Source organism: Corythoichthys intestinalis, chromosome 1 (genome assembly GCF_030265065.1).
Source record: "Corythoichthys intestinalis isolate RoL2023-P3 chromosome 1, ASM3026506v1, whole genome shotgun sequence".
NCBI lineage: Eukaryota > Metazoa > Chordata > Actinopteri > Syngnathiformes > Syngnathidae > Corythoichthys > Corythoichthys intestinalis.
In genome coordinates this window covers 44155158-44172861 of record NC_080395.1, presented here as the reverse complement: position 1 = coordinate 44172861, position 17704 = coordinate 44155158, and the positions used below count along the sequence as shown (strand labels likewise).

Genomic DNA, 17704 nt, shown 5'->3' with positions numbered 1-17704 from the left:
AGGGAGTTAACCCTCTAAACTCAAATTTAATATTAGTATCTTAAAAAAAATGGTACTTCTTGAATTTAAAAAAAAGGCTATTAAAATATGGAATAATGAGGTGGTTAGCATTTAGTTTTTGCAAATACAGTATACAACGCCTGCCATGAGAGATTAAGAGTATTTTAGTGGAGAAAATCACTCTACTTTCGCTACAGTCAGGCCCGCTATAGAAGTATTCCGACGCAAAAATGGCCGCCATTCACCAACGTTGCCTTCTCCATTTTTTTCTCCACGCGATTTTAGACAAAATGTTGTTACCATGTACACGTGTAGTATATCAACTCATTGATGGTGACAGACGGACCAAAGTTGCTCAAAAAATGCAGTTTTTACATTGTTCACATCGTATTACAACACTCAAACCGAAAAAAAAAAAACGCATCAACACCCTTCCTGCTTTTTTGAACTGCAGTAATGTTATTTCCAAAATTAACTCATTGGCTGCCACTGACGTCGGTAGGCGTCTAATCTATTTGGACTGGGGGGGGGGGGGGGGGGTGCTGGCCGCAATCGTCCCAGTCCAAATGGATCGGGCGCGTGTCACCATCAATGGCATTCATGTTTATTCAATGTCAGCTATTCAAGTACAAGAAATGAATGAGTTAAGAAAAAAACCAAAACACATTCAATAGGCAGCGTAGTTTTGATAAGTTTATATTTATATTTGTATAGATGTATATATATATATATATATATTATATTGTGTTGACTTAATATGTTCAAAGCAACATCTCAGAGTTAGCTGTAACAATAAAAATACAATATCTTTGTGTCCTTAAAGTACATAGAGGTCAAACAGCCAAACAAAAACAATGAACCAAAAAAATAATCTAAGTAGTTCACGGAGAGGTACAAATATACAGTACAAATCTATTTTATCCAAGGGTAAAAATTATAATAAAAAAGCAACAAAATAGAAATATTAATGCTTTGTTAAATTCAGGTAGGTGTAGGGTAGTTCTAAGGGTGCACTTTGGGTGGACAAGTCTATAAGGCTTCTGATAACAGATCAATACATATTGGTACGACCAGACGATATTAAAGTCACTATACAGAGTTCAGACGACCTGGATTATACTTGAGGATTGACATTTACATCTTTGCATATATTTTGCAGATTTAGGCATTTTGGAAAAGAAAGTTTTTCATTTTCAGTTACACATCACAACGTCACATACAAAGCAGTGTCATCTTGTGCCAAACAAAACAAAAAAAAAAAACATCAAAAGTACAACCAAATTGGGAAAAATACATCTTTAAAACTTGAAACCGTTCTGCTTTTTTGTGTTTTTCTTCTTCTTGTTTAAAGTCAACATGGAAACAATCTGAGAAATTCACCTGTAGGAAGTTGACCATCACTCACTCGTCAAAATTGTACGAAGCAGGAGTTAAGGCATCAAACAATCGTGGTCAAAGCTAGCTAGACGACAACAACACCCAAGTTGGAGCATTTACTCCACATACTTGATAATCATCTTAAACTCCATGTTCTAGAATGCTCTTTGGTCTCACTAGTAACACAATTCCATGCAGTACTCGAATATTGAATGAATGAATGAATGAATATCAAATGGTGTACTTTTACCCTACCAGTAGCACGTAGTTTTCCTACTATTAAGAGCAAAGAACATACCAATACATGGACATTAAGCGAATAATAAAGGTTCCAACGGCTTCCGGTGCACAACCTGGGCTTTCCATACTGTGACTCTTCCAAGTTAAAGCAACAACACTGTCAAGAACGAGATATTTAGTGCAATTACTTACAGCAACACACTGGCAGCCATGTCGAAATAAGTGTCCCAACAAAAATAAACCAAAACAGCGCTTTATGTTCTCCGGTAAAGACAGGCGGCACTGTTTGCGCCCGAAAATGGGATTAATACCTCGTGTTTTAGGAGATTAAATTAGGCGTTGGCAAATTTTTGGCGCCATACTAATTCCGTTACAATCGAATAAGGCTAGCCTTATGGCATAATTGCCTAAGTCATTAACTTACTGTCTGCACACTGATAAAAAGTATCAGTTGTTCAGTGCCAAAGACGTATTTATACATAATTTATAAACCAAATCTTCCATTCCAATTACGTACACTTTCACAGAGACTGTCAGAAGCAGCTGTACTGTGAAACCTAAGTTTGTTGACAAGGTTAATGAGACTACAGTGCCACTAGTGGGCAGTGCTGGCCACTTTTGAATCGAGATTTGCTGATAATGCTCAATAGGCTTACAGTAAGTCAGAGAGGTTGACGCGTTTTACACTTAAATTATATATATGCAGATTTCACAAAGTATGAGTTTATGTAGTATGTCACAAGACCTACTAAGATCTTAGATATACATTATGTCAAGGATAGCTGTCACCATGTAAACAAGTACAGTAATATTACAAGTGGGTTGACCACTCACAGCATGAGATATTGCTAAATACATGATTATTGTGCTATCAAAAGCCATTTCCAAAAGTGTTTAGCTGCTTTAATGTTCAAATGCTAACTTTCCCCATTATCTGTAAATAATCTAGAAAGTTACTGATGTTCTACTGCTTTTAATAAAAAAAAATAAATAAAAAAAAACTGGAAAAAGGCAGAATTCAATGCTTTTTTTTCTTTCCTATCAAGGCAACTGGAATTTCTGGTGGATTTTTTTTTGTTTTTCCAAAGATGTTTAAAAAAAAAAATGACTTAGGCAATTTTGCTACGTGTCTGACAATTTAAGGTGATGGCATATTGCAATAGTTAGCCATGAGATAATTATTATTTATCGACTACGAATGTTGTGTCTTCAGTAATCTATGCTAGTGACAGATAGTGACTTATTCTTAACATGATTGCAGAAGCTACAATTGCTCTGTGCAACAGTTTTTCACAAAATTTGCAATGTTAGGCTTTCGAGAAATTTCAAGATTACACATTCTTGTGAACATACTTTGTCCTCGAAAATAAACAGTTACAATTCTGGTTATAGTGCATTTTGGGTTCCCCCTCAAACTGCAACCCAGAGGCCCAATATCCATAACTTTTTGTGTACAGTGACATTTTTTTTTGTTTTTTTTTTTGCCATTAGTTATCTCTCAAATGATGTGCCTTGACTATAAAGTTGGGAAACACATTACGAACAAATGTGGTTTAAATGTATTTTTTGGCCTTTTTTTTTTTTTTTTTTTTTACACAAGACTTGAGGTTTTATTTGTTTTTTAATTGCATGGCAAGCGGGAACACGTCTCCTTCGAGGAAGGATGGAGCAAAATGGCAATCAGGTAAGCGTTCCTGCTGTCTTTACTGCATAGAAAACGACTTGGAAAGATTGGCAGCCATGTTAACTTTAGCCTCTGCTGCTCACAAGCAAAGCAAACTAGACAGAGAGTAAATGGTGTGAGATTAAATGAATGTGTCCCAGAAGGAAAGTATCTTTTGTACTTTTTTTCAGTAGGAATGTTGGAGTGTATGCTTGATGTCCCTCCTGATTGCTAAAACCTCCACGTATGTTCTAATTGCACTTATTAAATCTTAGGACAGCGTGAGGAAACTGCAGCATTTACTTGGCTGATTTGTAAACAGGTGCAAAAAATGCACATCAGTTTTCCAAACGAGTTCCCTTCGCATGCTGAGGAAAGACAAATGTCGGGAGAGCAAAAAAAAAAAAAAAAAAAAAAAAAAAAAAAAAAGTGAGATGAGAAGATGGGATAGTGCATTAATTTTCCAGAGACGAGGTGGCACTTTTGGGGGGAAAGAATATCTGATGAGGGTCGTCCCATTATCGACACTATTGCTTCAATTTTTCCAGGCAGACTTGAAATGAATGCAATTGGGCTATTTCCCGACTGATATTTAACACTTTATAGAACACTCATTTTACTAATTGGCTACCATTGACAGTGTTAAATGTCCCATCCATTTTAACAGGAAGGGCTAGCAGCGATCATTTGCTGCCAGCCTCTACCAATCAAAATGGATTGGATATCTTGTGGCGTCAATGGCAACAAAAGATGAGCATTCACAACTGTCCTCTCAGTTTAAGTGAATTGGACATCTATCAATGTCAATGGCAGACAATGGGTTAGATACAGTATCATGAAATTTTTCTTTAAAAAAACTATCATGTTATTAGGAGCTATAACCAGTGTACTCCCACGGTCATAAGTTTTGAGATTTTTCACCAATCAGTTGACTGAGAAAGTGTCTCAAAACGTTTGACCATGGGTGTATTTCTGTGTTGATTCATTCCATTTTAATTATTTTTTTTTATTAATAAAAATATGGATTAATAGGAAGGGGGGAAAAAATATATATCATTCAAATCAAGACCTGGCGTCCACCCACAGAGGGGAGAACAAGTATTTGATACACTGCCAATGGGTTTTCCCGTTGGCAGTGTATCAAATACTTGTTCTCCCCACTGTATCTGGAAACCAGGTCTTTTATGGATAAAGTTTTTTTTTAAACCACCAACAATAATCACTTGCCCTATAAAGGGTTAAGGAGGTCTTTGAAGAACACGGAGGGGCCGACGAATTAATACTGGAATGACGAAAGCACTGATTCCAGTTTGTTGCACTTATGCGAACACACATGAACAGACAAACTTATTTGAGGACACAAAAAAAAAAAGGTGTGTGATTGATTCTTCACAAGTTGGATTGTAAGACAAGCGCCGGGACGCCCCAGCGTCCTGTAACAGACGCAGACAGTCAGGAATGGATCAACGATCACAAGGCTCCAAACGCAACCTGGAGAGGGCCGAACGCACGCGTTCCCAGTGCGGAGAAATGTAGCGTACTACAACCTTACCCCTTAAGGTGAGTGACGCCAAGCCAGAATTCGATTTTTTTCGGTTGAATGTGCAAAAATCTTCAACATTCGCAGGCTACATTCACACTCGTTTCTCCGTCGGCAGCAGGTCGTTACTTTCCCGCATTGGAGCGTCCCTCGATGGACAGTTTGACCTCCTGGGGGATGAATGAAGGCCGGATGTGTCCAGAGGTGGTGATCTGAGGACAGGCAGTGTGCTCTCCCTTTAGATTGTATCTTTGGAGGCCAGGAGAAGACCAGCGTCTCTGAGAAGCCCCTGTGGCGATGCCTACGAAGGCTGAGGCGTGCGTGTGCAACTGGTAGCCGCTTTGACTGCGGGGGTACTCGCCCGAGGTCCGACCGGGCCTGACGTGGGGTTCGGCTTCTTCCTTGTCAGCCGCGTCTTTCTCAGCCTCCCTCGGTCTGTCTCTGTGCACGCGCTCTGTCCTGAAATGAGCCTGAGGGCGCGAGTGCTGCGGGGCGGGAGGCCCCATAAGCCGATGAGCAGGTTCCGACACGGAGCCGCTTTTGCTCAACGTCCTGGCCGCGATGTGCTGTTGCGCAGCTTTCTGCTGCGACGCTTGCTGCTGCAGCGTGACCGAGACGCACACATCCCCGACTTGCATCTGGTGGCAGGCCAAACCGTAGAGTTGTGCGGTGCGCTCCGGGCTATACGACGACCAGCCTTGGCCAAACACGAAAAAGGGGTGCTCCGGCGGAACGTCGATGGTCACTTTGCTTTGCTGCTCCCCGACGGTGAATTGCAGCGTTACCAAACCGGGCCTCTGCTGGCTGGCGCGGATGTCCACAACCATGCTGGAGTCTATTTTCAACCCTCCGCTCAGCTCAGCGCTGCGTACAAAGTCCTGAGTTTGCAGGTCTTCCACTCGCTTCAGTTCCCCGGTGGCCAGCTGGATGATGGCGCCTTTCATGAAGTGCGACGGGTTGCCGGTGACCGGACCGGGGGCGGCGGAGGCTAAGGCCTGGGTCACCTCAGCGGGAGGCTGTTGCTGGGGTACGAACGGCTCTCCTGCGGCCCTCTCGGGGAGGCACGCTCTGGCTAAAGTGTCTGAGACTTTAAAGGAGGACTTGGAAGAGCCATCATTAGCCTGCGCTGGGTAGTGTTGCTGCGGCTGCGGGTGATACTCCACAGGGATTAGCACCGGCTGCCCGTTGGCCAGCATGACAGCATGGGCCGGCGGCCCCACTGGCTGCTGCTGCTGCTGCTGTCCACTCACTCTGGGCTCACCGTAGCTCGCAGGCTGGGCCACAGCTCTGGTTCGCTGGACACTCTGAGACAGATTCAAGGGGGCAAAGGAGACCTCTTTGCGGCCTCCGCTGACACCTTGGCTGGAGGAGGAGGCTAAGCTGCCAACCACCTGCTGCACCTGGAAAAATAGACAAGACATTTAAGTATACAAATGTCAGTTATCAGATCCAAGTACATGTCGACTTGTTGTGAAGAGAAAAGCCTTGGTATCCAACCCAACCATAGATTGTTGGATACGTTTCAAAAGAATGGATATCTAAATTGTGACAAATTTTGGCCGCTAGCACCGACAAAGCTTGACAGCTGCTTCAGCAGACTAAAACTTCGAAGAGGGTTTTAAGCTATCCGTCGGTGATGAGGCAGATTTTCACTTGATGACAACCCATGCTTGCTACAAGAGGCCGTTATTCTAGCGTCAACACATGGCTACTGGCTCGCTATTTGCAACCAGACCTCAGAGGACTTCACTGCCGATGAAGGCTCTGTCCGATGCTTGATGCTATCACGGAATAGTTTAAGGTAGGGCTGTCCAAACCAGTCCTCAAGGGCCGCTGTGGGTCCTGGTTTTTGTTACTACCAATCGAGCACAGGCAGTTTAACCAATGAAGTCTCTGCTAAAACATGCAGCACCTGTCTGCAATCAACTGATTAATCTAGTAAAACACCAGATTAGTGAAAAGGTATCGTCGTTTTTCGTTAGAATGGAATCCAGCATCCACTGTTGCCCTCTGCGGAAGAGTATGGACACCCCTGGTTTAAGGCCAGCCATAGGTGGTTAGACCGATATGAAAAGGACAGATAGCCACAGTGTGCTACAATGAAACTGCTAATCTAGAGTTTAGCCGAGTACATACAGTAAGGTAAAGTGGATTTTTTTTCTACAAAAACGCAGTGTTAGGCGTTTTTATAGTTTCAGACTATTTACTTATTTTTTTTTAATTCAGATAACACTAGTGGAATTTGTGGTTACGGTCTAGCTCCGCTGACAGGCCGCTGCATATGAATGAGGTACCTTGGTGTGTGTCGTTAATCCTGTAAATAGATTTTTGATCAATAAAACCTTTCTGTGTAACCTTCCTATGTAAATGTACTGTACCAAATTAAACCATGGATTTTGTATGTGTATTTTTGTGAAATTTGGGCAGTGCGGCTTATAGTTGGGGGCGCTCTAGTGCTGAAATAACAGTAATTCAATTTAGAGAGGCCTAAAGGTTGGTGCTGGTATTATTCTTGTCCCTTTGGAGTCACCATCGTGACATAAGACTAGAGTTAAGTCTGCACAATATATTGTTTAAAGATCGCCATCACAATGTGCGCATGCGCAATAGTCCCATCGCAGGACGTGCGATTTAAAAATGTTTTTGTTTTTTTCTTTTATGAAAACTCTTGTTTTTCTTCATAAAAGCAGCAATTGTGCAGACATGGCTTCCTGGATCCCTTTTTTATACACCAATCTTCGTCATTCACAGTCAAACCCTCTTAGCCTGGATTAAACTGTATCATATGAATACTAGGGATGTCTGTCCCGATTGCATATTTTTGCACTCCGGTTCAAGTCACCCGATTTTGTGAATCTGCCGAAATAGAGTCCCGATGAGATATCGAAAAACAGTTGTTGTTTTTTTACTTTGAGGCTCACCGCCAAAAACAGACTCTCACTTACACAATGAATGAGTTGCCACAGCACACTTCAGACTGAGTACCAAGCTTAACGATGATTAACACATTTGTGCCTTTGATCGTAGAGCTACCGAGGCATCTCTGGCCAGATCAAAGCTAAAAACCTGTCAATCATCGTTATCTTTAAGTACCAAATGCCTGCTGCACAGGTGACCAAAAAAAAAAAAAAACAGTTTGGTCGCACTGCTTAGCAAGAGGGAGGGTAAAAGGCTGTATGAGCATGAAATAGTAAAAAACCCAGTCCTTTTCACCCAATTCCAAGCCTCTGAAAAAAGCGTGACCGGTCCGATTTTTGATTACGTGAACAGATGCAATGAGGTCACAGTGAGTCAGCCAAAGTCTTCCCAAATAGAGCTATTCAAGTCATCTGGTGAAAATTCTTGTAATTTTAATTTCGCAATTTATATCGCAAACCCCCAAAAAGTCGCAAGGTAATTTTTTTCCCCCAATATTGTTCAGACCTAACTAGAGTATCTGCGATTTTGAGTAATTTATAGTTTGTATGGCTTTAAATGGCAACGCCTGGCTTAGTGAGAGATGTAGACATCAGTAAATGACAGGGTAGAATTGGCTGGCTTTTCTGTATGTTGGGTGAACCAGTGTATGTTGTTGCAAGAACAAGTGACAATGAACCAAGACCACACGCCGCAATGCATTCAAGCTAATGTTAACTCATCTGTGCAACGTTACATCACTATGCTTATAACTATACTTCAATCCCATGTCAAAGGCATAAAGTTCATTCATTCATTCATTTTCCATGCCGCTTATTTATTTAAACAAATAAATAAAGCTCACTGGATCAATGCATATACAGTGTATCACAAAAGTGAGTACAACCCTCATATTTTTGCAGATATTTAAGTATTTCTTTTCATGGCACAACACTGACAAAATGACACTTTGACACAATGAAAAGTAGTCTGTGTGCAGCTTAAATAACAGATTTAATTTATTTTCCCCTCAAAATAACTCAAAATATAGCCATTAATATCCAAACCCCTAGCAACAAAAGTGAGTACACCCCTTAGAAACGACATACATCCCTAAATGTCCAAATTGAGTACTGCTTCCCTCCAAAATGTCACGTGACCCGTTACAGGCGTGCTGTCAGCATTGCTGCAGAGATTGAAGAGGTGAGGGGTCAGACTGCTAGTGCTCAGACCCTACGCCGCACTCTACATCAAATTGGTGTGCATGGCTGTCACACCAAGAGGAAGCCTCTTCTGAAGCCGGTACACAAGAAAAAACACCCGTTTCATCAGACCATAGGACATGGTTCCAGTGATCCATGTGCTTTGTTGACATGTCTTCAGCAAAGTGTTTGCGGGCTTTCTTGTGTACCTTCTTACTCACATATTTTAAATTACGTCACAATGAAAAAATGGTGTATGTAAATAAGTCATGGATATCTACTTCATAATTATCACTTAATCGTATTTTTTTCATAACTGTCGCATTTAGTTTAAAAGGGTAAATATATTAGGGCTGTCCCAAACGACTAATTTTCTCCCGATTAGTCAGCCGACTATTTTTACGATTAGTCGACTAATCTAATAATTAAAAAAAAAATTTTTTTTGTTTTTGTTTTCTAATTTAGCAATGAAATTTTTGTTGACGCTTATCAATTCACAAAAAACATATTGGAACACCTAAATTATTTATTAAAGTACAAATAAACACGTAAATAACAATAATAAATCACAAATAAACAATGAGTTCAAATGCTGATAGAATTAACTAGTGTATCATCCCGATTGAAAAGATGGTCTCTTAAACTGATGGTTTACAACTTTTATTCCATCCTTGATGTAATCACACTGTAAAAGCTATGGTGCACACAAATAAAACAACACAATTAGAAATTAACGAAAACTTTTCACCTTTTTCCTTTTAAACCTTATTTATATATCGATGAATTGCCTATATGAATTGCCTTTACCTTAATTTATTACCTTATCATTGACAATCTCTCCCTTAAGTGCAATCACTGTATATATTGTATATATTTATGACCTTTTAACCTTATATAATTTTCTATACCATAAAATAAACCATAACATGAAATAAACCTTTCAGTTAGCATTAAGAACAATACTAATAGCACTTCTACGCCCATTGTCAATGAAACATTACTATTTAGTAAGGCGACAGCACCCTCTGGTGTACAAAAAATGAAAAAAAAAAAAAATTTACAAACTGGGTTACGGCGCTTGATGTGTTTATTCACGGCCGACGTGCAGCCAAGCTTGGCATTGAAGAGACAGGACGGAAGAGTGTCCGCTCCTTTGTTTCTTTGAAATAAGTCAATGTTTTGAACACTCTGGTGCGCTTTTTTGGCTTTGTGCCGCTTTCCCCGCTTGCATACAGAGCATCCGACATTCTGAACTTTCCGCGCATATATTTTTTTAACCCTTCATTAACCGTCGACGGGATGTTGTGCTCGTCGACGGATTTACGTCATCGATGACGTCGACTATGTCGACTAGTCGGGACAGCTCTAAAATATATGAAAAATAAAATCTCGACTACTCCTTGATGTCTGCGATTTCTGCATCGCGACCCTTGTTATATCACCATGTTTTAACCATAAAATCCCCCAAAAATCCGGCTGTGGCCATTTACAGCTGTGTCTTGACACGCGGTGATACATGCTACATGGAGGTTTTGGATCGAAAAGAGGTAAGTACGCGATAATATCTCGTTGAAATCATGCCGTCTTTAACTCTGCTCCCGTGTGCTTCTCACCTCCAGTTAGGGTTTTGCTGTTTAAAAAAAAAGATTTTTTTAAAATATCCTCTATTTCAAAATTTTTCTTCCCCCAGAAAATTGAGATTTTAAGCTTTCCAATGATGTCTCACACATGCATATAGGACAATTTTGAAATTTGTCCAAATTGGGGGTCTCAGAGCAGAACATCAAGTCACCTGAGTGTTTTCTACCATATATATGTACATTTTTCTCCTTGTTTTATAGACTTAGTTTGACCGGGAACACAAAGAAATAACAGTTAACATATTTTCTGTATAACAAGGACGTAAAATCGGAAATTTTGAATATAGCCTCTAATTTTAGCAAAACCTAACATTTTTACATAGTGTCTACAACAACAAGAACAAAACGAAAGTAAGTGATACCGAGGCCATTTTTGCAGATTTCCTAGTAGGTCTTCTGTCCTTCCTCATACCAGGGGTGAGTCAACCTTCCACTGAGGAAATTAGTCTCTCCTTCCGTCAACTGGAGGTATAATAGTTAAAGGTTATGGAATAAATCTCGTGGATTGGGTGCAAAACACTCGGCGGTGTACACTCCCATATCGAGTGCATCCCACCCACTTTCCAAAACGCAGGTTTGCACCAGTACAAGATATTACAAAAGCGTGGTCTCAAATGCCAATTTTCCTGGCACGGACTCGTGTCTTGTATTTAGATGGCGCATAAAACTGGGTCCTGAGTGTGTCTTAACCATCACCAAGTGTCTTAAGGCAGAGTTATACTTCCGCGTCAGACCTGCGCCGTCAAGAAAGACCCGAGTTACGACCCTGCGCCGTAGCCTGACGCGCTCCTCTCGAATTTTCTAACCTTCGCGTCGCGTAGACGCGTATGACAAGGCAGAAACGGACTGTGATTGGTCCGCTCAGACTGTTGTTTCCCGTTCAGCGCGAAATCACCGCCATTGTAGAAAAGAATCAAACATTATTTTCTACATGCAAAAATGGACGGAGCAGACGCAAGTATCATCGAAGACCAGGTCTCGTCAAGACATTATTGTGATTCCCAATGCAGTTTGGGAAGTTCCATAGATGCCAGAAATCTGCTATGGCTTCCCACTGGCTGGTTGTAGGACACAGCAAACAAATCGGGCTGGAGGGCTTTGCAGACCTTGAATGCAGTTCTCGACGCCAGTTTGAAGCTAGCCGCCACAGCTAGCTCTCTCCACCCAAGTCTAAAACTCTCTGTGCGGCATCAAAAGTCGGCCAGACCGCCTCGAAACCGTCTTCTGCGTCGCCTGCCCCTCAACATTTGTACGTTCAATATTTATTCAATGTTGATGAGCAGAATATTTACTTTCGAGAGTTCCATCTTGCATTGTTTATTTTTTCTCCGTTAAACTAGACTAGCGGAAGTCAACAAGCATGCCCCAAAACCGTACAACATAACTCCACACCCCTCTAGTGGCTTGGCGGTGAATTACAGAGCAACGCGTTCCCTCACCGCAGAACTATCGAATGTTGAATGAAGCTGTAGTCGCTGCGCCGTCACCGCAACGCGGGAGTATAATTCAGGCTTTAGACTTACTCACTAAACCCAATTAAAGAACCACTGCTCTAAAGTATCCTTGGGAGGAATATGATTGTGACTGTCAGTTTGTCTCTGTCCCATTCGATCAACTGCTACTAGTGGACTCCACATCTCAAGTCAGCAGGAATATACTGTTACCTGTAACCCTAGATTGAAAAGCACTGCAGAAACAAATCCCACGCAGAACTTGAAAGGAGGCTAAATACTGTTTGTGGATTATGATACAAATACAGGCTTAGAATTGTGGTTGTTGATACAAAAAGTTGAAAATCACGTATTTTATCGCATCATATCGCAAGACTATTGTTTCAGATGACTCACCTCCAGATCGCTGTCTGGAGTGCTGCGATGACAGGGTGAGCTCAACCGACGTTTCTGGTTAGGCTCATGCGCCGGGAGGACGGCAGCTACCTGCTGCACCCGTGCATTCCTGCCAGCGTAAGAGTCACACGGTAGCTCCCTGGCCACCTGGTCCTTACCCCCTCCGTTCATTTCTGGCTCCTTTTCCTGGTGCACATCTTGGCCATCCCTGGAGGCAGCGGCCCTGGCGGCACCCTGAGGGTGGTAGAAGACCGGCATCTCCCGCGAGCCGAGCTCTGCGGCGGACACCACTCCAACGGCGCTGAGGTGCTGCTGGGCGGCCTGCTCAGAAGGCAACATCAGCGGGACGCTGCTGGACCCGGAAACTTTGGCAAAGGTATGAGCGGCGACCTGAGCCTGGGGTGGCGGAGAAACCACACCTTCTTGTATGACAGAGGGGTAAGGGACAAGGTGGGACACGGCGTGGGCCTGAGGGATAGTTCCTGAGGGGGAGATTAACGAACTGGGGACAAAACCGGGCGGTAAAGTGTACGGAACTGCTGCATATGGGGAGCTGACGAACTGGAGGGAAGAATGAGGGAGCTGTGCGTAGCCCAAAGGAGGATAAGGAAGGCCCGGGTGCTGCAAGAGGGGAGAGTGTACAGTGTAGGCTGGAGAAATGTGGCTTAACACTGGGTGAGGACTGCTGGGCGAGTACGTAACTGAAGGTAGAGCCACTTTGTAAAGCATACTGTACTGGTCTACTGGGATTGCTGATATGCCTTCAGAAGAGTCTCCTCCGTAATGAGTTCGCAGCCACTCTCCCTGAGACTCACTGTTGGCTACACAGTTTTGAATGGAGCCTACTTCATCCTCTCCAACAACGACACCTCCTCTTTCCATAACAGACCCCACTGCTGGCGTCCCCGCGGCGCCGCCACAGTTGCTAACAGGAAGGTCCCGCTTCTTAGGAGGCAGGCACTCCTGGTTGCGCTCCTGAGCCGGTTTCATCGCGACACTGGGACCGAGAAAGTATATTCACTGCACGCCACAGGAGTTGACACTTGCAAGCCAGGCGGGCCGCTCAGGCACCAGCTCTGAAATCCTCCAGCTGACTTCCGCTGAAAGTTCTCCTGAGGGCATAATAAAGCAGACATGAGCTGGAGAACAAAATGATATTGTTACGCGAGTTACATTTACTAAATGGCTGACTAAAATGACTCGATTGAATTTAGTGGTTAGAATGAATCATACATGGTCAGAAAAAAATTATGCTACCACGACAATGTCACTCTTGAACAGCACTATCAGCACTGTTTCTCAAACAGGAAGATAATAATCTTGCAGTTGTTTGTACAATAATGCATCTTTCACTTGTGTAAGACCTTACTACTGTATATTTAATTTCAAGAGCGCTGACCTGACTTAACCTGACCTGACATAATAAAATAAATAATAGCCCATTTAAATAAAATACATTTAAATGAGCTAAAACACCTGTAATTTGAAAACCGTTCATAAGAAAAAAAAAACGATTCATTGAGGCATTTCATTTGTAAAATACATGTTAAAATCTTTGTCATATGGATTGCTTTTCTCTTTAGCGCAGGACTTTTTTCTTCTTCTTTCTTTCAGAAAGAAAGCTGACCAATACACGGGGTCTGAAAGGCAAATTGTTGTTGGATTATCTTTAAATACCCACTATTTTTTTAGCAGAATTCTAGCTTTGTATAGGCCAGGGGTGGGCAAACTATTCCACAAAGGGCCGCAGTGGGTGCGGGTTTTTGTTCATACCCATCATGAGGACAGCCTTTCACCAATCTGGTTTCTTACAAGTGCAATCAGTTGATTGCAGTCAGGTGCTTCTTGTTTCCACTGAAACCTCATGGTTAAACTGTCTGTGCTGAATCAGTTGGAACAAAGACCAGGACCCACGGCGGCCCTTGAGGACCGGTTTGCCCACCCCTGGTATAGGCTAATGTTCCTATTGTTGAAAGCACAATGGTGTGTAATAAACAACTAGCACATTTATATTTTGCATTTTGTTTTCTTACTGTACCAAAAATGAACCAAACCATGACCTCAAAACCGAGGTACGTACCGAACCGAGATTTTTGTGTACCATCACACCCCTAATATACAGTATTAGAAAAATAAATAACTATCGGAAATGCTCAAAAAGATAGTGATCATGGTTGGTTTTGTTACAGAGGATAAAGAGCATGTGAGTAGGTGTGTCCCTATTGATCATTTTTAGAATCTATTATTCAATCAAGTCTTTTGAGTAATCAGATGTATTTGTAACACATGAGTTTATATTCGGAACTTTCTGTCTCTTAATTCATTAGCAGCCATTGACGGCGATTGACGTCAAATCTATATGAGCGGAGGCTGGGATGGTGTCTTCAGGACTCTCCAATGGCTCCCGCGCAGCAGTTTCATTCGCTGCATGACTAACACACACATTAGGGTAGGTAAAAACTCATAACTAGGAGGCACAAGACACATCTGGCATATCAAACAGTTGGTGACAATTGCCACGTTTACATGGAGCCAAATATTCCAATAACAATCGGAATATTTGTTCAAACCGAATAAATGTGTTCCATATAAACACCTCATTCGGAATGAACAGGCCCAAACCGAATGGAATTTCATTCCGATTCACAGGGGTGGAATATTCCTTTTCCCAAACCGATTAGAAGTAAAATTATATCATGTAAACAGGGAAGCGGAATGATGTCTGGTTGCGTTCTTTCTGCACATGCTCCGTACTGACGTGGTGACGTCACTTTGTGACGTAAGTAACGTCACTTGCAACATGGCTTCCAAGCACAGCGCACCTAATTGGAGTCCGGCGGAAAGATTGTATTTAATTCAAACTTTAAAAGAATTGAATATAATTGCTTGCTTAAACGGGCGTAAAATGAGGAACAGTGAACTATTTAAAAAAGTTCACGAGAGGTTACATGAAGCCGGAATAGACCGGAGCGTTGACCAGATTAGAAACCGGTGGAAAACCGGCTACTACAAGGCAAAAGAGCAAAACAGCAGAAGCGGATACGACCCCACAAACACAACAAGTGGGTTAAAGTTAAAACAGCAGCACTCCGACGATCGATCTCCATGTTTTGCAACGTGACGCTTTGTTTTGATTAATCTGCGCATGTCAGACGGCAGTTGTCAAACGTCCTTTCGGAATAAAGGCAGTCACATGTAAACGCTGGATCGGAATAGATGAAGTGACATGTAAACAGCTGATCTGAAATTTCCATTCGGAATGATTTGAATCGGTATGAATAAAAGTCAGCATGTAAACGTGGCTAGTGATAATAGAGCAAAGAGTAGGATGTCCACAAATGGTGTCGCCTTGGTAGTAGTAGTCATATCGAGACAATGCTAATTACATAAGGTAGCATATACAGTATACTCAATGTTTTTGAAGCACTATTCCCTTTTATTTCTTTCTAACCCCCATAAACCCTCATCTGTCGAGTTGCATTCTCTGAATGAACAACCACAATGGGAGAACACCAAACTCCTATATGGCCGATTAAAACTGTTCCAGCTTATTAAGAGACTCAGAATTACCATTTTCTGTGTCTAAGCAGCTGACAAAGAAAATGGTTTTTTTTTCGGGAACACGGAGAAAGAACAGGGAATAGTGATATGAAATCATGATGAAAAATAATTGGAAATGGAATCATTTGTCCTATTACATTTTTAGCTTAAAGGTGATATCTTTCTTTCTTGTGAAAGGAACACATTATAACTCAGAGAATGTAATAAATGCTCATTACAACTCCCTTAATGTACCTCATTGTTTGGAGTTTTGCACTTTAAGTGCAAAATTCCTTTTTGTGTGTTCCAGTTGTAAATTATAGTTGGAACACATAAAAAGGATTATTTTGTTTTATCAACAACATTTGGCGTTTAATTTTGGTACCATCACGAGTGTACTTGCGCTCTCAGATGTCTTCGAGCACAAAATAAAAATTATCCCCCCACAAATGATTTTTCTTTTCTGAATGTACAGCTATACCCATTGGAAAAATGTACCCAACAATGAATGTAACATTATATGCTTCCAATATAATAAAATAACATTCGAGTTTTATTTGAATATTACAAATTCAGTATCGCATGACTACATGAGTAGGTTGCTTCCGTTCAACCAAGTCTGGACAGATGACGCATTTCAAATGAATAGTGACATATTATAGTCGCATCATTAGAAAAAAGGATGTCATCATGAGCTAACGAGCATCAGAATCCTGGGAAAGAGTCCGCTCAGTTTACTGGGAACTAAGTGTTCCAACGACACACTTGATGGGCGTCCTGGTTCTGACTTGGAACACAGTGAGCCTAAAAGTCACTTTATCTCTATTACACAGCACGGACGCTCCACACCGTTAACTACCGGCGGATACGGCAAACGAGTACTTTTTTATAACGGCAACTACTCGTCATGTTGTCAGCTTTATTTGAATATAAATGCAACGTTTTGGTGTTTTAGAATAACGTTCTCAGGCCTGTTATTTAAAATTCTTGTCGTGTTCAACCGGACGCAGGTTCCGGCCAGCTAGCTACTCTGCTAACACCGTTAGCTCGCTCAACTCCACTCCTGCTAGATTTCTATCGCTTCCTAAATAACACAGAAACGCGGTTTTTGCTTGGTATTTGCTACAGCGGCGCTGCTTATTCGCGCTGACTTACCTCCAATTGTCATCTCGGAAATATTTTGTTTAGGGGGGAGAATTAAGGAGATAAACATAAGCGATATGTGACAAAAATCAAGGCTCAGAAGTCGAGCCCATTTCGAAGGCCAGCGGAGGCGCTCATCGATGACGTCACTTGTTTGATTCAATCTCCGGCATCTCCGGAGTTTCACGTAGAAGTGCTTCATATTTTATTTATTCATGTAGCCGCACCACTGGGCGTCGAAATAATTACAAATGATCGCTTGAGTGAATAGTTGAGGCGTTCTTCAAGATGACGTATTTAGCGGTACGACGTCTTCCATTCATAATTTTTTTTTTTTTTTTTTTAATTAAATCTGTCCTGTTCAGCTGTTTGACACGGAGAATGGAAGTCTAAGTGCCTGGATTGTCTGAACAGTTTTAATGTTTCACATTGAGTGTCTGACATACTCCCATTGTGATCACTCAACATACCTCGTTTATTATGACAAAGCAGCGAACAGGAAGGGGTTATGGGGGAACAGAAGAAAAGAAACACAAGAGAAGAAAGAAAAAACACAAACTACAACAAGAAATAAATTGAACATCTAGACCAATTACTAATATGTTGGTGCTATCGTC

At 41.7% G+C, this 17704-nt stretch overlaps 1 protein-coding gene across 1 annotated transcript; it reads right to left on the bottom strand.

The window, feature by feature from the left end:
- Positions 1-685: 685 nt before the first annotated feature.
- On the bottom strand, positions 686-17533 carry atxn1l (ataxin 1-like). The gene is made up of 3 exons (XM_057852020.1): positions 17100-17533; positions 12405-13516; positions 686-6220 (listed from the first exon to the last, which is right to left on the bottom strand). The coding sequence occupies exons 2-3, from the start codon at positions 13392-13394 to the stop codon at positions 4946-4948; spliced, it is 2265 nt and encodes a 754-aa protein (XP_057708003.1). The 5' UTR covers positions 13395-13516; positions 17100-17533; the 3' UTR covers positions 686-4945.
- Between the last annotated feature and the right edge of the window lie 171 nt (positions 17534-17704).